We start from the raw sequence: 22,997 nt of genomic DNA on the forward strand, positions 1-22,997 counted from the left end.
CCCTCCTCCGCCCCGACCGTGCCCCCCCATCTTGATGCCTGTGTCCCCGGCCCGTCCTGGCCCCTGTGCCCCCGGCCTGCCCCTTGTGTGTCCCACATCCTCGTGCCTGTGCTCTTCTGTCCCCATCCCACCTCAGTGTCCCCTACCCATCCCAGTCCCTGTCTCCCCGAGCTGACCCCTGCGCCTCACCCCTCCTAATCCCCGTGTCCCTGTCCTAAACCCTGTGTCCGTGTCTCCATCCTGACCCTTGTGTCTCCCCCATCCTGCTCCCTGTGTCCTCCTGTCCCCTTCCCTGTGTCCCCATCCTGACATCTGTTTCTCTCCCATCCCATCCCTGTGTCCCCATCCCCATTCCAACCCATGTCCCCATTGCCCTCCCAGCCCTGGATGACCCCATCCAAACCCCTATGTCCCCATCCCCATTCTGACCCCTATGTCCCTCCCGTTCCAACCTCTCTCTCACCTGGCCCAGCCCCCAGTGTCCGTGTCCCCCCCATCCTGACCCCATCCCTGGCCATGTGTGACCCCACGTCGTGGGTGGCCAGGCCTGAGCTATGCTGCAGGCACCCATGGGGCACCTGGCCCCAAGCTGTGGGCTCCACAATCTGCTTTGCCTGACCCTGTCTTAACGTGGCACAGGGCGCCACAAGGTGCAGGCGTAACTCCTCTCAAGCCAGCCTGTATTCCTCTGCCCTTGGCCATGCTGCCTTTCACATCGTGTCCTGGCCCCAGCATGCCCTGGCCACAGAGGCGGCTTGTGAGGCTGGGCACCTGTCCCCATCTGGGACCTGGGTGCTGAGCCTGCCTGCGCCCGAGGGCTCGGGCCGGGAGGCTCTGTGTTCCTGGTTGGGCAGCAATCATGGGGCAGGTGCCTGGCGCAGGTGGCACTGCCAGGGTGCCTGTGCCACCACTGCCAGCCTCCTCTGTGGGTCAGGGCAGGGGGACAAGTCCTGAGGACTTGAAAACGCTGCTCTGGCTGGCAGCACCGTGGGGTGCTTTGGGAATAGTGGGGTCTGGGGAAGCTGTGCAGCACCACCAGGTTCTGCCATCTTCTGGAGCCCTGCTTTGTGCTCTGCAGAGCTGGCAGAGACAGGCCACAGCTGTGGGGGACATGGCATGTCTGTGGAGCACAGGCTGTGGCAGTGGGGATGGATCACGGCTATGGGTGATGAGTCATGGCTGTGGGAGATAGGTCGTGGCTATGGGGGATGGTGGCTGCAGTGATTGGAGAAGGGCCATGTATTTGATGGACAGATCATGGCGGTAGCAGTGGGGACAGGCCATGGTCGTGGGGGACAGGTTGTTGCGGTGGGGGACAGACCATGGCTATTGGGGATGGACCACAGTGGTGTGGAACAGGCCATGGCTATGGGGGACAGACCACAGCTGTAGCAACAGGCCATAGCTATGGGGGTCAGACCATGGTGCTGGGGACAGGCTATGGCTGTGAGGACACACCATGGTGATGGGGACAGGCCATGGCCGTGGGGCACACCATGGCAGTGGAGGATAGGCCATGGTTGTGGGGACAGGCCATGGCTGTAGGGATGGGCTGTGGTGGTGTGGATAGGCCATGGTGGTGGGGGACAGATCATGGCTGTGGGGGACAGGCTGAGGTTACAGAGCCAGGCCAAACCATAAAGAACAGATTGTGGCTGTAGGGCACAAGCCATGGCGGAGGGGTGCCAGCAACCTGTGGGGAATATTGCGGCAGTGGGCCCGTGGGGCAGCGGCAAAGGCTCACAGTGGCACTGGGGTGATGGCCACAGGCTCTGCCCAGCCCCACTGTGGGGGGCCCCAGGGCCCTGGCACATCCCCACTCTCAACCCTTTGGGCTGGACTCGCTTTCGCTCCAAAAGTGCTAGTGATTCCTGGACACAATGTCAGCCTTGCTTTCATCACACCTCTCAGCCCCTCTGCTCCCTGCTGGTGCCATACTCGGCCTGTCATGCAGTGCCCTGGGTCTCTGCGTGGCACTGTCTGCTTGCTGTGGCTTGGGGACCACCATGACATGCAGCAGGGTCCGTTGAGCAGTGCTGGACCCTGTTCTCCCCTCAAGCTCCTGCACAGGGTTGATTTCCAAGGGTTTTTTGCAGCCCAAAAGTGCCCTCAGGGCCCTGGCAGGTCTGAGAGCGCCTCAGTGCTGCTAGAGATCTTGGGAGCATACAAGGAGTGTGAAGTCCTCTTGCAGCATCAAACCTAGCAAGAAAGTTTCCTCTAAGCAGATACTCCATTTATAGTCATCGCGAGCCAGAGCCATAGGCGAGTATGGGAGCAGGACGGAGCTCCCATGCTATGACTGCTCTGGATTGACCCAACATCACAGCCCAGAGGAGGAATGGAGCTGGCTCTGCATGGGAGCCCATGACCCTGCAGCTCCCAACAAGTCCATCAGCAACCCACTGGGAAATGACTGGAGGGCTGGAGGGGATGGACAAAGTCAAGGCTATTCCTTGGGATCTGAGCAGAGAAAAGGTCCTGTCTCTCTCCAAGCCCCTTCCAAGGAAGGTTGGTGTCACCTTCTTCCTAGGGACTGCAGACATGCTGGGGGGGGGGTCACTTGCACAAGATGCCCCACACACTGGGGACAGAGCCAGGTGGAAGGGGCCAGCTCTTTCACTGGGGACACGGGGTTGTCACCACCAGAATGCTACCCAGGTCACACTGGTAACGTCTTCCAGAGTTACTTTCTTTGGGCTGAGTATACACGACATTAGTGCAGACACCAGCGCCAAGGCCAGCACAACCACAGAGTGCCTTGTGCCTGCACCAGAGCCCTTGGGGACATGGGGGACCCCCACCAGCTAACAACCATTAGCACCACCAGAGAATGAGTTGGCTTATGCGCTCCAAGTGGCAGCACAGCTTCCAACCTCCAAATAACCTCCAAAGCTAGCACAGCTGGGCTGAAGTCTTTATTTAAAAATTGAAAACACACAACATATTATACAATGAAAAAGACCTGCATTGGAAACCAGCCGTGCCCATTACCCTCCGCGAGCCAGACGCCGGCTACGAGCTGTCTGGTGCTGCGGGAACTGCTCGTGTTGAGGTTCCTTCACCTCAACATTTGGGAAAGTTACAAAAAGAAAGACAAGGAAAAGTAATTTCAATTTGAGAGCGGTATCGCATTTCACCGAGATTCGGCTGAATCCCTCCATCCCTCCTCCAGCCACCCCGGGGGCCCAGCCCAGCTTGGACACAGCCTGGAAACCTGAGGTAGTTGGGGGTTACCTGCAGAGGTGAGACCCCAGAAACAGGCAGGCAGGGTTTTCAGGACCACCCAAGTCTCCTTGTGTCCTGCAGCAATGGGATTGTTCATATTGCTTTTGGAGATGCTGGGAGGCCAGAGTTGCCTTAGCTCTGGTCCTGTGTGGGCTCCGGGGGGCCGGCGTGCCGGGATGTGGAGCCCGTGCAGGTCAGGGCTCAGGTAAGTGGCATATGCGGTACGGCTACGCTGGGACTTGGGGGCAGTGAAAGCCCAGGGTAGGAAGCCCTGCGTTGCTTCAAGAGGTGGCGAAGGATCCGCGGGCATGGTGGAGGTTCAGGGCAGGCAGTTTGGCAGTAGCTGCTGCAGAGGGATCCAGGGCTGGCCATGGGATGCGGGGGGCACCGGGTCCTTACACATGGCTTGTCAGACAGTCATGGCAGCCCCAGGGCACCATGGTGTCATTTCCCAAGGGGTGGCGAGTGTGCTGGCCCAGAGGGGACATGCTGGGATGCCTGGGCAGGGGGAGACAGGTGGATCCCACCGGTACGAGTGCCAGCCAGCAAAGAGGGCTGGCCCAGCTGGCAGACGTCACCGGAAAGGACGGCACTTCTGAGTGATAGCAGTCTCCACCTTGAGCCTGGCATTCCCAGGTGACTGGTGCTGAGACTACCCAGTCCCCTCCAGAAAGCCCATTCAGTCCTTGGACAGGCCGTGCCAACTACCGCCACCACTTCCTAAAGGGATAAGGGCCAAATCCTGCACGCCCAGCACCCACTCAGGATCTGGTCCTGCTGTCTTGACCCCCAGAACCAGGAGCTTTCTAAAGCTGGCTCAGGGAGCGTGCAGGCAGCGATGCCATTGAGCTGGGACCAGAGAGCCTCAGCTGCATGAAGGGAGCTGGATGTGCTCTCCGGCTCGGCTGCAGGCACGTCCCAGCCAAAGAGCCTTGGTGCTGGCAGGATGGGGGCAGGCGAGCAGAGGTTGGCTGCCTGGGACAATAACATTGCTGCATATTGCTGCGCACCAGTCTGACACCACTGTCCCCACAGCGGGGGCTCTGCAGGGCAAAGGCAACCCTGCAGCAAGATGAGCCAGGGGCCAGGAGGGGTGGGAGCTGGCAGACAACCCCCAGCCCTCAGCATCCCCTGCTCCAAGGCACAAAGGTTCCCCAGCCTGGGCTGTACATCCAGCACCTGCCCTGATGGCTGCCCCTGGGGTGCTGGGGAACGTGAGCACTGCTGCACCTCCATGCACCCAAGGTGGTGGTGAGGACGCGGGGGGACCCCGACCCCTCTGTGCTGCTGCCCCATAGCCACTCCATGCCTCTGGGAGCTGCTGGCCTGCAGCTAACACTTGCGCAGTGGCTCCAGCAGTAGGTAGCTTGGGAGCAGATGTTGCCCAAGCGCAAGCCAAGCACCTTGTAGAGTGGTTTATTGCTGGCATTAACACAGTGATCTGTTAGGGCAAGACAGCACAGGGCAACGCTGCTCAAGGACCCCCAGGCCACATGCTCTGGGCCAGCCGGCCCAGCTCTTCCGCTCCAAGCATTGCTTCTGGGAGGGCACTTTTGGGACAAGGGGCCAGGAGCTCATCACAGCCTTTCTCCTGCTGCTGACCCAAGTCCCTCCTCATTGCTGACTGTTCCCAGCATGGCCAGTGCCTCCCGGCACTCGGAGCCATGGGCTGGGCCAGCTGACATGGACTTGTCCCCGCCACCCACTGGGCCTGCAAGCTCTGCAGACAGTGGGCTCATAGGAGGCAGTAGTTCCTACTGGCTGGGGCTTAGCATCCCAGGCTGCTGGAGATCATCTGCCACGTGTGAATGAGCTCCTGACCCCACAGTCACACAGGATTCTGGCTCTTAACAGCAGCCAAAGGCACTCGTAGTGCCCCCACCGGCAGGATCACACACCACCCCAACTCTGCTGCTCCCAGCAGCCGAGTGGGAGGGGAGGCTGTGTAGGGCCGGAGGAGCACGCCTAGCACCAAGCCCAGAGATGGCCCAGCAGCACCAGGAGAGCCGATTCCTGACCTTGCTCCATCCCCATGCCGCTGGGCCCATGGCCCTTTGCACCACGGCAGGCTCCTGGCGGGGTATTCGCGCTGAGCCAGTTAACGCGTTAAGGCTGGAGAAGCGGCAAGAGGCGAAGGAAACCCTAATGCTCTCAATCAGCCGGACCTGGGCCAAACAGTTCAGAGAATCTGTGCAAAAACAAAACTAAAGGGTTAGAGACCACCCCAGAGACCCCCAAGCAGCTCTAATAAATACACGTGCAGTTTGCAGCTGGCGTGAGGCAGGGTGGCTGGGGACCCCTTGCTCCTGGTCCCGGGGCCTCCCCCAGCGGCGACACGGCTCTCGGTCCTCCGGCGCTGGAGGCGGCTCTTGGGGAACGCAGAGGACATGTGCTTCGGGGTGGATTTTGCACCAGTTTACTGTGAATCTTCTGAAAGGGCTGCTCCAAGCTGGGTCCCAGTCAACCAAAGGGGCGTCTGCGGATGGCTGCTTCTGGCACAGGGAGCTAGTCTGCAGCTGGAGAGAGGAGAGACAGTGAGTGGGTGCAGAGCAACACACCCCGTCAAGGATCCCTCTGCCTCCCCCCAGGGCTTCGCGGTATGGCTCAAGGGCAGCAGAGCACCGGTAGCGCACAAGCGCGTGGGAATCAGCTGTCAGCAGAGCCCTGGGGCTGAGCCGCAGCACGTACAGGAGGACCCAGAGGAGCAGTGAGGCTCCTAAGAGAGGCGGCGGTGGGAATGGATGTGGGCCAGGTTCTTAATAGCTGTCCACAGGCTCCTGCACATGCCAGACTCCCCACAGGGTTTTGGCCATGTCTGCTGACTATTCCCAAGCTCCTAGAGCTCTGCTTGTGAGACCCGTGCCTGCTAAGAGCCTGCCTGCGGTTCCTGCACAGGTCTTGGCAGAGGCACCAGTGCACGACCATGTGGCCAGGGTTCCCTGCCTGCCTTGCTCCTTCCCTGAGTGGCTTCCCAGAAGGAGCAGGATGGATGGGAGAAAGCAGATAAAGTTGGAATGGCTGCTGCCTGGCCCCCATGGCCGTTGGTGCAGTTGGTGCCAACCTGTTCGGACTGCCATCCAATGCATACCAGGCTACGGGCTTCCTGCGGCACGCCCAACCTCCTGCCCGCAGGATGCTTACCATCCTCCTCCCAGCCCTCTGCCACTCCTGCCAGCTCGTAATGCTTCTTGCGGAGCTCCCCCAGCTTCTGCCGCTCTTTCTGCAGCTGGTTTTCCAGCTCCAACACACGCACCTGAAAGACAAAGCGCACTCTGTTACCGCCCTACTGCATCCCAGGGCACTGGCCACTGCTGGTGACACAGCTGGCTCGGCCACCCACGTGCTCCATGAATTTCTGCTGCAACTCGGCCCTCCAAAACTAGCTGTGCCTGTGCACAGAGATGTGCCAAGCTGAGCACATTCTTCTTACACCTGCAGCCTTCCTGATATTAAACCCAAAGTTTCCCCCAATGCACATCCAATTAATGCTCTAATGGCACGTGGTCCTGGAGAAGGGACAGAGCACAAATGTGTGTAAGGCCAAGTACCGTCTGTGAAGGGAGGGGAGGGCTGACTCGGAAATTCTTAGGGATCCTGCAAGGAAGGGAAAAGAAAGGAGCTGTCAGGGCTGCCTGATGCTAAATGGAGGCAGGTGCTGTGGGGCAGCATGACAGGGAAGGTGCAGAGGGAGGCCAGAACTGAGCTGGCCTATTGCACTGCGAGGGGAACAGAAGCTCCAATGGGGAACGCTCAGGGGACGCTTGGGGAACAACCGCACATAGCTTCCGGGCAAGCCCAGGCCCCTGCTAGGCTTCTGCCTTCACGCCCTGTGCTTTCCGGACAAGATAGCAGTACCCTGGGAGCCAGGCATGCTCCATGCCCATGCGCTCCACATGGCCAGCAGATGAGCAGCACAGCGCACGGTGCCCCCACACGCTGCATTTGGGGAAAGAGATCCCCAGTGAGCATGCAGAGCTCCCCTTCCTCGGGAACGGGTGGCAATGTCAGCCCACAGCCCTCGTGTTACCTCTCCCCGCCACAGTCTGCCTGGGGACTCTCTCAATAGCCCAAACATGCCAGAAACAGCAGCAGGTGGGTATCCAAAAGCACAGAGAAACGTCCTACCTGAGAGTCCATTTCTTGACGCTTGATCTGGGTTAGTGTCATGCTGGAGAAGTCCATACTGTCTGCAGAGAAAGAAGACACACCCTCCCCATGAGGCTTGGTCCTCAGCTTGGCGTCCCCTCCCCGGCTCCACCAGCTCCCAGGCACTGGACAGAGTTCATGGCCAGTGGGAACATGGGCAGAGAGTGGCAGCCACAGGCAGAAACCACCACGCACGTGGAGACGGCCAGCTGAACACAGCACAAAGAGCAGGGATCTCTGCACAGGTCCGTGCTCTGGGAGAGGGCTTGCGGGCCCTGTGCTTACCTTTCTCCTCAATTTGTGACTTCCCTGACTTGGTGGAGGCCACCACACCGGCTGTGGCCTGGTTGACACCCCGAGAGGCTTGCTGGAGCTTGGACAGGTTGGCACTGTCTTTGTCTGCTTTCACCTGCCAGGGAAGAGAGAAGCGATGTGCTTGCTCTCCAGGAGGTACACCATGCAAGGGAGAGGACCTGCCAAACCAGCTTGCTGCTCTGCTGTGCCTTCACACCGCCCTGGCCAGCCCTGCTGGGAGCCACCAGAGCAGCATGTGTGTTCCTCCAAGCAAAGCTGGCAGATGGGGGGATGCCCTGCTCCTGCCCGCTTGAGGCTGGAGTTGCTGCATCTTCAGAGCCAAGACACGGGCAGCACCGCACCTGCATGAGCTTGCAGGGCTGGGGACCAGCCTCCGCTGCAGCACTGGGCTCAGTTGCATCTCCGCAAGGAAGCGGTCATGGAGCTGGTGGTGCTCGAGGGAGCAGCCAAGCTATGCAAACAGTCACCCCCAGTCCTGGGCAGTGGAGGGGGGAACGATCTGGGTGCATTTGCACTGGGCACCATGCAGGGCTCCTACCTTGGAGGCTGCCACCAGTTGCGCGGTGCTGGCTGCGATCTCGTGGGAACACACCATGAGCTCCTCGAATTTCCCTTTCCCTTGTACCACCAGGTCAGCAGCATCGCTACAGGAGGTCAGAGAGAGAGGCTGGGGCCTCCTTCAAGCAGGTCGCGTCCAGCCCTGGATGCACATGCTCCCTGCCATTGCCAGGGGCTGCTCGTCTCTCACCCTTCCTCTCTCTGCTGAGCCCTCCCCTTGGGGACAGCAGGACCCTGACACCCTCCACCAGTCATGGTGGCACTTACACCATGACAGTTGCTCCCCAACCCACGGCCTTGGACGCAGAGATGAGACCCTCTGTCCAGCGGGAATTCTTGGCGTAAAACTCCTTGGGGGATGCTGCGCCCTGTGGATTGGCAGAGGAGAAAGACATGTGTTCGCATGCTGGAGAAAGGGGGACTGACACGTGCCCCCACCCCAGACATGTGCTAGCTGAGGCAATAGGGCCTGGGTGCCCGGGGTGCCCCCAAACCTCTGCTCTTAGGGAAATGGAGCAATTCAGGAGGTAGTTTAGGATGTATGTGGCAAGCTGGGTAGACACCCAAACCCTGGATGTCACAGGCTCCCCTGAACAGCAGGAGGGGCTGTAGGAAGGGTGCTCAAACCCTTCAGGGCATGCAACAGAGGTCAGCAAGCTCAGCAACATGCCAGGTGCTGCCAGACAGGGGAAGACCTTGGGGCCTGGGGCTGGAGATCCTGGCAGTCAGTGTTAATCCTGAGAGCTGTTCTGGCTGGTAGCCTGGGTCTCTGCCTTCCTGTAACAGGGGCCAGAGCTCGGAGCAGCATGGCCACAGGAGGCCCATGGCTCAAAAGGGGATGCCAGGCTGGGCAGGCACCCAGGAGGTCAGGGCTGAGGTCCCTGGTGGTTGGGGTCTCGGCATAGGGTTCGCCTCCCTGCCCACAGGGCGCTGGGCCTGCTCACCCGTCCGCTCTCCACGATCTCTCTCTGGAGGTCCTTGGATGACAGAACCAGCAGTTGGATGGCCTGCATGAGACCTGTGCAGGACCCCAGGATCCTGCGAGACAAAATTCATTGAGCCACAGGGAGACCCACACATGTTCAAAATCCCACAGTGGTCACAGGGCAGGGAGGCAAGCAAGAAGACCCCAACACCTTGGGGTAAACGCTTTCCCGGCCAACACCAAGGGCAGTAGGCCCAGTTCTGCGGGAGAGCAGGCCTGACTGACTTGGCTCCCAGGGTCACTTCTCCATCCCCCAAATCCTTCCTCCTCCTCTCTTAGTGCCTGGATATAAACCAGTGTCTTAAACTATGACCTCCAGGGCCCTGGCCAGCACTCACCTCTCGTTCACTTCCAGTTTGACACCAGTGTCACCGGCCCGGGCTTTGCTCAGCATCTCCTGATACGGGGGAAAAACCCACAGTGAGCTGCACGTGCGCTGCCAAGGGGCTCCCTTCCATGCCCATCACTGCCAACAGCACCATTTGGAGAGGCAGTGTGTCCCAGCTGGATGCCGGCCCACTGCCAGCCCAGCTCTGGCTCCTGCTTTGCTAGCAGGTAGGAGGTGTTGCTCGGACCATGGGGGTTTTCAGAGATTTTGGGCTTTCATCTGGCTGCAGTACCCACAGCCTCGGGAACAGCCAGTGCGGGCTCGGGGCTCGCAGCAACCCTGCAGGGCAGCCCCGGCAGGGCCAGCTCACCTCAATCCTGGCAGCCGCAGTTTCTACGGCTGCCGAAGTAGCTGCCATCTCCTTGTCTACCAGATCGCCCAGCTCCTCCTGCTTGACATCCAGCCCTTTGGGTCGCAGCGCCTGGGGCCAGGACACAAGGGAGCGTCTGAAGGCGGCAGAGCACCAGCACAACCCCTTCCACTGGTGCCCACCAGCCCCGGGGGACAGGGCACATGAGACAGGCTGCCGTCCCCGATGTCCTGATCCTCCTTTCCCCAGCCCATCCCGTTCGGGAGCCTGCCAAGGCCTCCGGCGCCCACCCAGGGGTGAAGGCCCATGCAGCATGAGGCCTGGCTCCACGCACCCACCTCCCCGATGGCGCTGATGTGGCTGAGGCAGTTCCTCACTGGTGTGCAGTCAGCGCCCTCCAGGGTGCCCGGTTCTTTCAGGGCGCTGAGGTAGCTGATGGCCTCGCTCCCACACTGCTTGCAGGCCTCCAGCAGACCTGGCCAGACCACAGGGGAGGCTGAGGAAGCCATGCGTGGGGCAAGAGCACCCAGCACCCTGCCCTCCCCGGCCCCACAGCACTCACGGTCAGCAGGCTCCATGGGGGCCATGTGGGAGGTAGCGCTTCCTTGCAAGATGGTGTCGCTGATGAGGTGGGCAAAGAGGGCCACGCAGGGCAGCAGGCTGCTCATGTCTGCGGGCAGGAGAGAGGGCACATGGCTCAGTTAAAGCAGGCACTTGCGGGCCAGGCGGTGTGCCCTGAGCTGGAACGATGATGGGGCGAGCCCGTTCGGCACTACTCAGCTTCTTTTGCACATGCCAGGAAGCCCCAGGGCCTTGCACCCTGCTGTGTGCTGGAGCTGTCCCTTCCACCCATCCGAGCCCCTTGCCTGAGCCTGGGGCTGCCTGGCTCTCACCTGTGCGATTGGAAAGGTATTTGCGGTGTGCATCCTGAAGCCTCTCTATGCAGTCAGAGGCTGCCAGCGTCCTGGACAGGAGGTAATCTGCAGACACACAAGAGACGGGACTCCAAGACTTTGTGCATCCCTGTGCACAGCAGAGCCCTGTTGCATGGCCAGGCTGTCCTGCCTGCACTGTGGCTGCCTGCAGCTGGGGGTGCTGCCGGCTACGAGGCACAGGGCACCATTGGATGTTGGAGGAAAACAGGACTTACCTGCTGAGCTCGTGCAGCTGATGTGAGCAGGGTCTTCAAGGCGGCTGAGGGAGTCCTGCACCATCTGCTCTGCCTCCCGCACGGTGCCCTGCAGCAGGGCAAACTGCTCCTTGCTGAGGCTCTGCTGGAGGGCCTGCTCCACGTTCTCCTGTAGAGCCAACGTGGGGATCAGTGCCCTTGCTGCCCCAGCTGGTTAGCGCAATCCCCTGATGCCCCACTGTTGCCTCCAGCTCTTATTGACGGCCAAAGACCTGCAGTGGGTCTCAGCATGGAGGAAGGCTCTGCATTGCTCTGCTACAACCCAAGTGGCCAGCTGAGCAGAACTCAAATAGCCATGTGCCGGGGAGTGCAGCTCCTTGTGTGGCTCCTCTGAGCATGGTCGGAGCAGCCCTTGGGCTCCAGCACGCTGCTGGGATGCCAAGCAATGCCAGGATGCCCCAGTGCCGGTGCTAGCCAGCATGCCATGTCGGGGTACCTTGTCTTTCAGCTGGGTCTGCAGCATCTCCAACACCTTTTTGCTGCTCTCCTTCTCGCTGCTGAGTGTGTCCCGCAGCTGCTGAAGCTCAGCCCGCAGGGCTGCCATCTCCTCACCATGCTGCTCCGCCGCTTGGCTCAGGCTGTCCCTCTCCTGCTCCAGGCCTGCTATCCTGGTGCTCTGCTCCACGCCCAGCTGGATGGGCACAAAACAGGTATCAGAGCTCTGCTGACGGCATGACAGGGAAGAGACAAACCCTTGCATTTGGGGAATTGCTCATGGCTTGTTCCAGGCCAAGACCCAGTCCGCCCCTACCATCCCTGCTTGGTGTGTCACAGCCCTACATCCACTGTGTCCAGGCAGCAACCTTGCAGGACATGATGGCCTTGCGTGGGACCAGCCGAGGCTCCCTGGAGTTGTCATTTTGCTTTTATCGGCTGATGACTGTCGTCACCCTGATATGTGAGTGAAGCTGGTGTGGATGAAAGGTGCTGGCTGCCAGCTCTGGAGCTGGCTCTGTCCTGAGCGTGTCTTGCTGCAGCCTGCCTGTCTGCCCCCGGAGAAGGAGAGCTCCTGCCAGTTCCTGATGCACCAACCTCTATAATGAGCCTGGAAAAAGCCCTGCAGTCCTACACAGTGAAGGACCACATCTTCATGGGCTTGACAGACCTTCTGGCATGGCATAAAGAGACTTGTAACACGAGGCGCACACTGCCTGCTAGTTTTACAGCGGGGCAGAGCCATCCTATCTGACTCCTACCACCACTGGGGATTTCATTCAGTGATTCCTGCCTTCCCTGAACGAGAGCAAATCTTTCGGCTTTTCCATCAGGAAGGGCAGTTTTACAGCACAGACATGGTGGTGACAGGCACCTGCTTTCTGCCTAGCTGCTGGGTCTGGGGCAGGCTGTGGAGAGGCAGGCAGCTCCCTGGACTGCCTGCACTGAACTAGAGTCCTGCTAGCTCTGAAGGGTTCCCAGGTTCCATCCTTGCTGCCCTTGGCAGGCCCTGCCCCTCCAGCTAGGTGATTTGCTACTGCTAGGGAGTACTGATTCCAGGGAGTACTGCTTCATGCTCTCTCACATCCACGAGTGTTAAACCCCGTGGTGCTGATCGCTAAAACCATGTGGATCTGGAAACAGTGAAGAAAGCAAGTGGGTTATCAAGCTGATGGCATCTTGATGGGTAACGCTTTGTTTTATCTGACTACTGCAATGGCCACCCTTTGTCTGGGTTTTCTGGGCAGGGCTGAATAAATATCCCGAGGCCCACCGGTGAGGAACCAGAGGAACCGGCCCATGCTAAGGTGATCAGAACAGGGCTGCAGTGCCAGGGTGGCTGCGGAGGCAGTGAGGCCACGGGAGGATGACAGGCCCAGCATGGGGTGGCAGCAGCACCAGTGTGGCCCAAGGGGCCGAGAGGAAGCGCTCTCACCTGCGTGCTGGACTCCAGCGTGCCCTGAAGGGCTTGCAGCTCCTGCTTGCTGGCTGTCAGCTCCCGCTTTAATGTTTCCAAGACTTCTGTTTGCTCCTGAGACTGCAGGCAGAACAAAGTGGTCCCAAGTCCGCACCCCACAGGGGTGCTGGCCCCGGCTCCTAGTCGAGTGCCCTCCCAAGCACTCCTGCCCCTTACCCTGCAGTTCCCCAGCCCTCTGCCCTCCTCCCTTGCACCCATCTGAGCACGGGGCCTCAGCCCTGTCCCCACTGCATGCCCCTGTCCTGGCACCGCTTGGGACCTCTCCACTCTGCTCTGGGCCCTGACTCACCTTCCTCTGGGCCTGCTCGCTCACCCGCTGGAAGGAGTCCTCCAACTCCTTCTTCTCCCGCTCCACGTCGCCTTGGGCCTGTCTTGCCACTGTCACCTGCTTGGTGACCTCTGCGTTCTGAGGACAGAGCGTTCGAGAGCTCAATGGCTGCCCAACCTGACCTCCTGTCCTCCCTTGGCCAGTGCCAGCCTCCCACCCCGGCCCCAGCTCACTTTTGGGGCAAAACCCAGGTGCTCCCACCCAGGCAGAGCAATCAGGAAAGCTCTAGAGAGCATTTGTGCAGGGCATCACCTTGCGGCGGCTGACGGGAGATGGCCAAAGGCCACCAGGCCAGGCCAGGAGCCTACCTTCCGCAGCAGGTCGGCGTGGTTCTGCACCAGCTCGCTGTACTTCTCCTTCAGCTTGGTGTATCGCTGCTCATTCGCCTGCGCCTTCCCTGCCACATACACACATGTGTGCACAGCAAGGTGAGCACCCAGCAGCATCCCGGCAGCAGATCCCCTGCCCCAGCATCCCCGTCTCTGTGGACCTGCTGGGCCAGACCCCTCTCCTCACTTTCGATCTCCGTCAGGCTCCTCTGTGCTTTCTCGGTGTCCTCCCGCTGCTTCTTCAGCTCCTCCAGCTCCGCACGCAGGAACTCACTCTCGTCCAGGGCCTGCTGCTTGAGATGCCGCTGCTCGGCCAGCTCGGCCTCCAGCTCGCTGATGCGCCCGCGCAGCTGCAGGGCTCGCCGCTCGCTCTGCGGGGACAGCAAGCTGGGCATGTGCCGGCAGCTCCTGGCGGCTGTCTGTTTAGTGTGTGCCCTGCTGGCAGCACCCTGGGGCACTTGGCAGGGACTTGGGGACAGCCCCGAACACACCAGCCGGAGCATCAGCTGCGGCAGGTTAAACTGGGTCTGGGAGTGAGTTTCATTCCCCCGGCAGAGGTGCAGCCTGGGTGCTTCAGCCCTGTCAGGGCTGTCTGCCGTGGCCAGTGGGGCCCCTTGCCCGTGGGCGCTGGGGAACCGTGACCCAGCACACCTACAGACTCCTTGTACCTACAGAGATTGCTCCCCAGGACCCAGAACCCGGGGGAGCAGCAGGCAGGATAGACCCACAGACATGGTCAAGGCCTGGGACCAGCAGCTCACAGAGGCACAGCACCCCCTTGAGCAGCCAGCGGCTGAGGGTCCAGTGCCCCAACGCTGGGCCCGTTCACAACGCAAGCTTCCAGACCTCATCCTGCCCTGGGATCGCTGGGGCCCGTTCACCTCCAGTGCTGCTGAGAGCAATGCCCCAGCCATGTAAACACAAACAGGATGGTTATAAACCCACCTCAGCCTTGAAGTTTTCCAGTTCCTCCTTCAGGGCACCAATCTCCCTGTAAAGCTGTTCAATTAACCGGTCCCTGGGAAGGAGAGAGACACCAAATGCCTCCTCCGTGCTCCCGACCACCAGCACGGAGGTGTAGAGATGAGGAGAGAATAACACTGCAGTGTTGCCACATCCACTGGGCACAGCTGAGCCAATCCCTGTGTGCCTGTTCCCCAGAGAAGACTGTGGCTTGGGGACAAGCACTGAAGACTATCGGGATCCTTCAATTTCTTTGCATACAAAAATTGCCAGCTTATCTTAGAAAGGGGACGGGGATGTGACAAAGGTACATGAATAATGCAGAGCCCTGACAGAAAACCAGATGCTTCAGCTCCTCTTCTGCATAACAGAAGAGCAAGAGAGACGTATGGAGATCCTGGGATTGGTCTGGATCTGGCCACAGGGTCTCTAAGATGGCCTGATGGCGCCTGCCAGCATGGTGGACAGGTGGCCTTGGGAGAGGAGATCTCTCCTTTGCCATGAGGGCTGGGAGCATGCAGCAGCCACCCCACAGCAGACTTGCGTGCATCTGCTCCTGCTGCGCAACACAGAGCTCCAGATCCGCTCCAGGCCATTTCTACCACTCACGGTATCGCAGAGCTGCAGGCTTGGGCTCATGGCTCAAAGGTGCTCTCCGGAGTGGACTCCGGATAAACTGCCCCCTGGGAGGGAGACCCAGGCCTCAGCATGCAGGAACAGCACCCGAGCGTGAAGCCCTGCAGGGAGAGGAGAAGCCGCGGAGGCTCCGCAGGGAGAACTCACTTGTCATCCTTGTTCATCCCGTTCTGACTGTTGAAGTTGAAAGGATCGTTGCTGAAAGAACTGCCAAAGATGTCATCAAACTTATTGTCAAACAGACTCTGGGGGGAGAGAAATGCAGAGCCAGTGAGTCAACCCAAACCTGCTTGAGACACCCCAAGGAGGAATGCATGGAGCCCCAGGTCCCCCAGCTTTCCCGGCTGTAGCACAAGCCCCCAGCGGGGTGGTGGAGGCAGGAGGGTGCTGAGCCCTACAGAGCCAATCCGTGGGCAATGCCTGGACCTGCCTGCTATGCGTTGCTATGTTATGTCTGTCAGCAGGGCTGTTGACTCCTTGTGTCACCTGGACACCTGGGGCAGCTGCTACAGGACTGAATTTTCCTGTTGCCCTGTGCTGCGCAGCCTCACTTATGGGTGTCCAATACAGAAAACCAGACCCCGGTGTTTAACATGAGGCATCTATGGTCTGCTCCCAACTAACTCCTGGGGAGGGAGATCCCCAATGCCATTTCACTGCACACCGGTTTCCCTCCCGAAATGCTGAACAGCCAGGGAGAGCCATTGTGAGGATCGCCTCTCCCAGCCTCAGTGACATCCAGCCCGGGGCCCTTGGGAAGGAGGTCTAGCACAAGCCTGTAGAGCTTCAGGGCAATTTTGGGAAGCAAAACGTATATAGCCAGTCATCACTGGAGGGCACCAAACTGTTAAGAGAAGCACCATGGCATCACTTCAGCCTCCCCAGACTATGCAGTGCTCCCAGCAGCCCTGTGGGCACCCACCCCCTGGGAACACACAGTGCCAACACGGCCCTCTGCGTGGAGGTTCCTTAATGCCTCTCAGCCCCACAGGCTCCAGGCCTTCACCGCTTTCTGCTTTCTAAGATCCAACCAAATCACAGCTTGGAGAGACAACCCTGGACGCAGTCTGGCTGTGGAACCCATGGGCGGATGAGACCCTTTTCACAGCAAGAGAGGCAGATCGCAGCTAGGAGAGCCCGGAGGAGGCTCCTGGTGGCTCACCTGTGACGCCGTGTCCATCTCCACTAGATCAGTGATGGGCTCGCTGTCTGGGGAAGATGCCTCAGCAGGGATGACCACCACAGGGCTGATGTGCTCCGACAGTGCCGAGGCTCGCAGGAAATTGGGAGGGTTCTGGCAAGGGAGGAGAGTGTGGCTACGCAGTGCTGAGACCTGCCCCTCCACAGGACTTCAGACACAACTGGCCTAAATCCAGCCCTACTGCCATCCCCAGCAGCCCCAGAGCTGGCTAGGAACATGCCCTAGCAGGGCTGTGGTTCAGTGAGGTGGGAGCTGCACTCCGTTCTGGCTGCTGTGCCTGCAACATGCACCAGAAACACAGTTCGTGTCCCCTCTGCCGACATATTGCAGGCCCAGCCCTCCGCTCTGCAGAGGCCTGGTTAGGGCTGGGCTCAGCGCTGAGGCGTTGTGTTTCCAGAACAAAATAGGTCTTAAATCTGCTACAACCAGGGTGTGAGGGGCTGTCCCTGCTGTGGCCAGCTCTGCAGGCAGCTTTGGCTCCAGGAGGCAGAGCTTGAGGTAGACGTGGAGTGGCATCACGCCGCAGGCTCATCGTAGGAGCTGAGCATGACGTTTACAGTTTGGAAAGTCATTTTGCTCCTTGCACCTCCCAGTTCTGCTGCCCCGAGAAGGGATCCTGGACCAAAGCCCCGGGCAGGGACAGCAGCAGCCAGAGGAGCATCTCCTTCCCAAAGGGTCAGACCCAGGAAGGCCTTTGGGGATGAACCTCAGGCCACACTCTGCTCTTGGCTGTTCTCAGGAGCTGGATAAACTCCCTTAGGAAGCAAGCATGCAGCTTGGCCACTGGGCGTGCAACCCGGATATGCAGAAAGCAGCTGAAAGAAGCTCCCTCACTTGCAGGAGTGGCGCACCAGCCCCGGCAAGCTGTGGCTGCAGACACCAGCCCCGATCCGTCCAGCTCCAACTGCGAGGCTGTGCAAACTGTGCGCTTCTGTTAACCTCTGCAAACTGGAGGCCCTTATAGCACATCTGGGCTCTGATCAGCTCTGGCCACAGAGCTGCACAGTGAGTCCTGAGTCTCCTCCAGCCCTTGGAAGGGGAGCACACCTTTGCGCCCCTGCTGCAAATCCTGGCCATGGGAATGGCGAGTGTTCCCCATGCCCCGGGCAGACCCAGATCTGTGGCTCTCACCTCTGGAAGCTGTGGGATCTGAATCAGCCGCTTGAAGTATTGCAGGTTACTGGAGCGATAGAACAGGTCCTTCAGCCTGAAAGAAGAAGGGCAGAGGTTGGTAAGGAAGGCTCTCCACATGCTGTGCCCCACTTTCTCACGTATACCCACATGGGCAGCTCCTCCGCATGCCTCCTCCAACCTCTCGCCTGGCTCCAGAGCGGCATCACTGAGTTGCTGCTCTGTGCTGGAGGGGACAGTGGTGTGTGCTGCCATCAAACCCACAGCAAGATCTGCGAAGGCCCCCCAGATCCCAGCCTCCCACCTCTTGCTCCGTATAAGAAGCAAATACTGGCAAATATTGAACCCCACAGGCCTTCTCCCATAAACCCCGAAGGGACGGACCAGAAGAGCAGAGAGAAGGACCCAAAACTGAGAACCACAGGAGAATGGCTGCACTTGGTCAGACCAGAGGTCCAGCCCCCTCTCTGTCCTGTCCCTGAAGTGGCCAAAATTGCATGCTTGAGGGGACAGCAGAAAAAAACACTGCTCCCATTATACTCCCAGCAATCAGTGGGTCTGGGTTTCCAGCCTGGGAGCTACATCTACAGCACCACATTTAATTCTCTGCATGGGCATCTCTCCCATGAGTAGGTCTACCTGCTTTCTCGAGCTACTTCCAATATTGGCATCAAGAGCATCCTGTGCCAAAAAGTACTCTCCACTGTTTATTTTAAGCCTGCTGTCTGATCATTTCCTTTGGCACCTTGGCTTTTGCGAAATGAGAAAAGCAAAGCGTTGTTCCCTCTCCCTTTTCCACTTGGTTTGTGATTCTCCACACCTTTACCATAACCCTCAAAGGTCTCCTTTCTCAAATGAAGAAATCTGTGTCCATTCAACTTCTCCTTGGGCCCTCTGCCCACACCTTGCTCTTCTCTTGGCTGCTCCTGCTCTTGTAACACCCCCTGGGCTGGGGACCACAGCCACTGCGGTGCAGCAGCACCCCCTGGCTCTCCGTTCCCTTCCCGGCCATCCCTGACATTCGACTTGCTGTGCCAGTGCCACCGAGCTGTTGTTTTCTGAGTGCTGTCCACATCCGATACAACATCCCTGTCCTGGGTGGCCAGAGCTTATGCAGCACCTAGATGAGTGCTGACATTGTTGCTAGTATTTTTCCCGGGGGGGCACTGATTTGCAGTGTTTGACCTTGAATTGAGCTGCCCTATCACTGCACGGTTACTTGGCACTGTGATGTCCTCCCACTGTTCTCTGTGGTCACTTTTCGTTTCGACTGCCCTAAATAATTGTGTATCAGAGGCTGTGAGGTTTCACTATTCACTCTCTTTTTCTCTCATTTAGAAAAGCACTGAACAACACCGGTTCCGGCACAGTCACCTGGGGATTCCCTGAGAAACTCGGGGAATCATTTGTCTTTTAAGTCCAGCACTTTGTCTCCTGTCTTTTGAGCAGTAACTAATCAAGAAAGAGCTGCCCTCACATGCCAGAGCAGCTTAATTTCTTTTGGAGCTTTTGGAAACAGACTTTTTCACTGTATCATCTGTATCACTCTGCATGTGCCTGCAGATTCCCCCCAGGACTCTAATAAACCCTGACTCAACTTCACCATATAGCAATGCTCACCCCATCCCATTCTATCATTTTATTAAAATCGTCCTCGTTTCACCATGGTGCCAAGCCCCAGGTCAGCCCCACCAGTGCCTTCTTCCCCCTCCCTCTCTCACCAGAGCCCTTTTTAAAGAACAGCATGATTTCAAATATTTTGCAGTCCTCTGGCATGAAGATACCCAGGCAATTTTCCAGCAACATGTTACAGCCACTCTCTCACGTGTGAGTTTCTGGATAACTGGATGAATGCGACTTGGTTCTGCCTATCTGTTCCTACCCCTTTTATCTGTTTCTTTTAAAATCTCTGCTATTGATACTTAAATCTGGGATAGTTCCTCAGACATGCAGACCCTGGCTCCAGATCAGGGGCCGCTGCTGCTGTGAGTGCCTTTAGTTTTTCTGTTCCCAATTTGTCTCCCACAAGCGCTCCCCTTGAACTGCTGTGACTCACCAGCCTCTGGTTTATGTGAAAAACTATTGCTCACACTGTGCTTGAAGCAAGTGCTCCTCAGGATCTCATTTCGTGTTGCCTTATTACAGTTTTAGATTTTTCATGCCAGGCTGGTCTCTGTGCTCCTCGTTTGGGCATGCCATGCATGCTCTGAAGGATGGTGTTTCACTCCTCAAAGCCACCCCTGCTTTGCTGCCTAACCACGCAGCTTCCCCAACACACAGCCTCTTTTCTAATGTCTTTTCACAGACAACACACTGAGCATTGCTGCCCACTGCTGCACGTTATACAGTCTCCATGACACCTGCAAGTTCTATCCTTTTAACAAGCTTCCTCAGTTTTGTACAATTTGCCTTTTTTGAAATTAAACACTGCTCAGGGAAATCTCTTCCCTTCTCCCTTCTTCACACCCACAAAGGCAATGGCCTTGACTACACTATGGGGCACACGCAGTCTCTCCAGTAACAGCATTTCCAACTGTGTCCTGTCGCTGCTCAAAGGACAACTACTCTGGAAAAAAGCAGGATTCAGGTCTTTCCTCTGCACTTCTGCCTTCCTCAAAAGCCCAGTTGGGTTTCTGCCCTGTGAACAGGTCACCCCAGCACTCCTTCAAACGCACCACAGTTGCATCCTTCTCCCAGCAGAGCAGTGGGAGCCAGGCCCTTTGCGAGCAGAAAATGATGCGAAAGGGTAGCTCCCAAAGATGTGACAGCCTGCTGCGCCCAACACCCTATCCGCACCGACTGCACGCTGTCCTGGGGTGTCACCAGGCCTCCCTGGCAGCCACCTGCTGTGCTCAGCTTCAAAGACCCTGTTAAACACACATTTTCTTTATGCAGCAAAGCTTCTGTGCTAAATGGATCAAACACTTCCAGCAAAGTTGGGAAGGGCAGGACTGGGTCCTCGGCAATGCCTGAGAGCCTTTCATCTCAGCATGCCAGCTGCACTTTGCAGTTAAAACTGCAATTAAATGGTTGAGGATTTCAAATCATCAGCTAGCATTTTATATCAAATGCCATTAGTGGCTGAATGCCTCTTTAGAATTAATAACGCAGTTATCTAGTAATTCAATAGCAGAGGATTAGTGAAACAGAGTGGGCGTCCTGGAGAAACCAGCCCTGCTCCAGGAGAGCCATTTCTGAGCAGAGGCAGAGAAGTCAGACTGGGCTGACTTCTCAGCCCCAAGCCAAAATTCTGCATTTCATCCGCCTCCATTGCTCGGCTGCTGAGCACAATTATAAAGGGTCCTGGTGGCCCACTTGGCCTGCAATCGGTACCGAACAGAGCTCTGGGTGGGTGCATGGTACTCCTTCTGAACTGAACTCTGTATGCAAAGTATCACCTACAAATGAACCACGGGTGAGAGACTTGTCCATCCAGGCACTTACTTTCTGAACTGTTCCAGGAAGCGGTCCCTGTGGCCCTGCAGTGTATCAGCTGGGAGACCTGGAAGATGAAGCAAATGTAAACCTCACCTCCCTAGGAACATGCATGGCCACATCACTTCCGCATGGCCATACAGGACGGGTGCTTCCCAGGGACGGTCAGCCTTCTCCTGGGGTTTGAACGCTCCAGGCTCAGCCTCTCGCTGCAGGATGGGCTAAAGTGCGGGATCACATCCCCTGAGATGTCCACAGGGCCCTGGAGAGGATGTTTTTCTGGGGCAGTGGGGGATCAGGGGCTGAGAAAGGTTGCAAGATGGCATTCAGCTGCTGTCTCTGCAAGGTGCTGGGGAGATGCAGCTTTCTCAGCCCACGCAATGCACTGTTGTTAGTCCAGCCTCTCTAAAGCCAGCGACTGCAAGGCTGCATTTGTGACTCAGGACTAAAAGGGGAATGTGAAGAAACCTAAGGACTCAGACTGCTGGGCAGTACCAACAGCTGGATTCTCCCACAGGCTTGAGGCTGTGCTCAGACACGACAGAGATGTGCTCCCAAGACACATGTAGAGGTCCAGCCCAGCCAGACCTCCTGCCTGTGATGGCAAGCCTTTGGCTCATGCTACCAAGTGCTGGGAGCCCCAAGACTGCAGAGAAAGGGTGGTTTGTTGGGAGAAGAGCAGCATAGCACAGCATCCACCTTCATGGAAAGCTGTGCCAGGAACTCTCGGCCTGATGCAAATCGCCTGTGGTCCAGCCCAGCAATTAGGGGTAGATGACGATCCTGAGAGGTGGCAGCCCTGGAAATACTTACAGGAGTGGAGTTTGAAGAGGAGCTTGACAGTGTAGTCATAGAGGTGGCTGCAGTCCAATATCACCTGGATCAGCGGGGCCAGGCGGCACTGGCCTGCAGCAGTGACCGACACAGAGCGTGACATGTCCAGGGAGTTGAATACTACCGGAAGAAAAGTAAAGATGGTGCTTAGGCCCTGTTCCAGGGGACTCATGGAAACCGTTACCCTCAGCATGGAAGGTCACAGGGTATTACGTGATTTCTGTGCGGCAGTTCACATCAGCAGGCATGGGCCTCAGTGTGTCTGTGACATTCCCTTTCCATCTGCAGCGCCTGGAGGACAGCAGGCTTCGTTCTTGGCCTGCAGACACCCCTCAGCAAGTCTCAGCACCCGCCACCAGCCACAGCTCTGCTATGGAAACTTGTGCTGGGGAGACTCCATCTGCCACATGATGTGGGCAGACTGTTGAAGCCAGAATTTGCTTGATCCAAGGGAGACAACCAGCTCCAAGCTAATGGTCTAAATTTTAGATTTGGGGGAGAGCAACAGCCCTCTAAGGCTGGTCCATCTCCTCCCAGACCAGATGTCTGAAGCAGGTCAGCTGTATTAGGCCAACATGACCTGGAACAAGAGACCTGCTGGCCCTTGGGGCTGGGACCCAGCCCTCTGCCATCCAGCTGTTTGCTCCCTATTTGTCACTTGCAAGCTCAGCAGGAGAGCAAATTCCCAACTGTGTTTCCCAGGGCACCCATGCAAGTATGGGAACACTTTTGCTTAGCGCTGTGGGCCAGCCATCAAGGGCTCAGTGCACATCACAGGCATGGAGAGGGGAGGAACCGGGAGCAACACAGCAGTGGTGGGCTGCACATGCACTGTGCTCTCCCTTTCAGTCTCTCTAGGCCCTGCATCCCTGCCGGCATACCCATCTCATTCCTTCCAGAGGCATTTTCTCCAGCCAGGGCTCAGCCCTGAGGAAGCTGTGCTGGCAGAAAGCACCTTGGAGGGCTCTCCATTTGCACTGCGGACTAATGGACTGCCAGCTGCTTTGCATCAACCACTTGTGCCCCTGGCAAGGCCTTGGCCCCGGCCCTTGTTGTAGCTCTGTGTCTCCCCACACCAGCAGCAAATATTCTCTGAGTCCTGCCAGGTTTTC

At 58.1% G+C, this 22,997-nt stretch overlaps 1 protein-coding gene across 1 annotated transcript in view; it reads right to left on the bottom strand.

The window, feature by feature from the left end:
- Nucleotides 1-2,902: 2,902 nt before the first annotated feature.
- HIP1 (huntingtin interacting protein 1) overlaps nucleotides 2,903-22,997 on the bottom strand; it is a 31,429-nt gene continuing 11,334 nt past the window's right edge. Inside the window, 24 exon segments of the mRNA XM_026084273.1 lie at nucleotides 2,903-5,741; nucleotides 6,367-6,478; nucleotides 7,351-7,412; nucleotides 7,657-7,780; nucleotides 8,225-8,330; nucleotides 8,512-8,612; nucleotides 9,189-9,282; nucleotides 9,568-9,626; nucleotides 9,928-10,038; nucleotides 10,266-10,402; nucleotides 10,490-10,597; nucleotides 10,821-10,907; nucleotides 11,078-11,225; nucleotides 11,553-11,747; nucleotides 12,987-13,088; nucleotides 13,318-13,434; nucleotides 13,665-13,753; nucleotides 13,873-14,056; nucleotides 14,631-14,703; nucleotides 15,432-15,529; nucleotides 16,447-16,578; nucleotides 17,617-17,692; nucleotides 21,061-21,118; nucleotides 21,865-22,005. Coding sequence (XP_025940058.1) covers nucleotides 5,731-5,741; nucleotides 6,367-6,478; nucleotides 7,351-7,412; nucleotides 7,657-7,780; nucleotides 8,225-8,330; nucleotides 8,512-8,612; nucleotides 9,189-9,282; nucleotides 9,568-9,626; nucleotides 9,928-10,038; nucleotides 10,266-10,402; nucleotides 10,490-10,597; nucleotides 10,821-10,907; nucleotides 11,078-11,225; nucleotides 11,553-11,747; nucleotides 12,987-13,088; nucleotides 13,318-13,434; nucleotides 13,665-13,753; nucleotides 13,873-14,056; nucleotides 14,631-14,703; nucleotides 15,432-15,529; nucleotides 16,447-16,578; nucleotides 17,617-17,692; nucleotides 21,061-21,118; nucleotides 21,865-22,005 — 2,525 coding nt within the window. The 3' untranslated portion in view covers nucleotides 2,903-5,730.

Source organism: Apteryx rowi, unplaced genomic scaffold (genome assembly GCF_003343035.1).
Source record: "Apteryx rowi isolate R43461 unplaced genomic scaffold, aptRow1 scaffold_632, whole genome shotgun sequence".
NCBI lineage: Eukaryota > Metazoa > Chordata > Aves > Apterygiformes > Apterygidae > Apteryx > Apteryx rowi.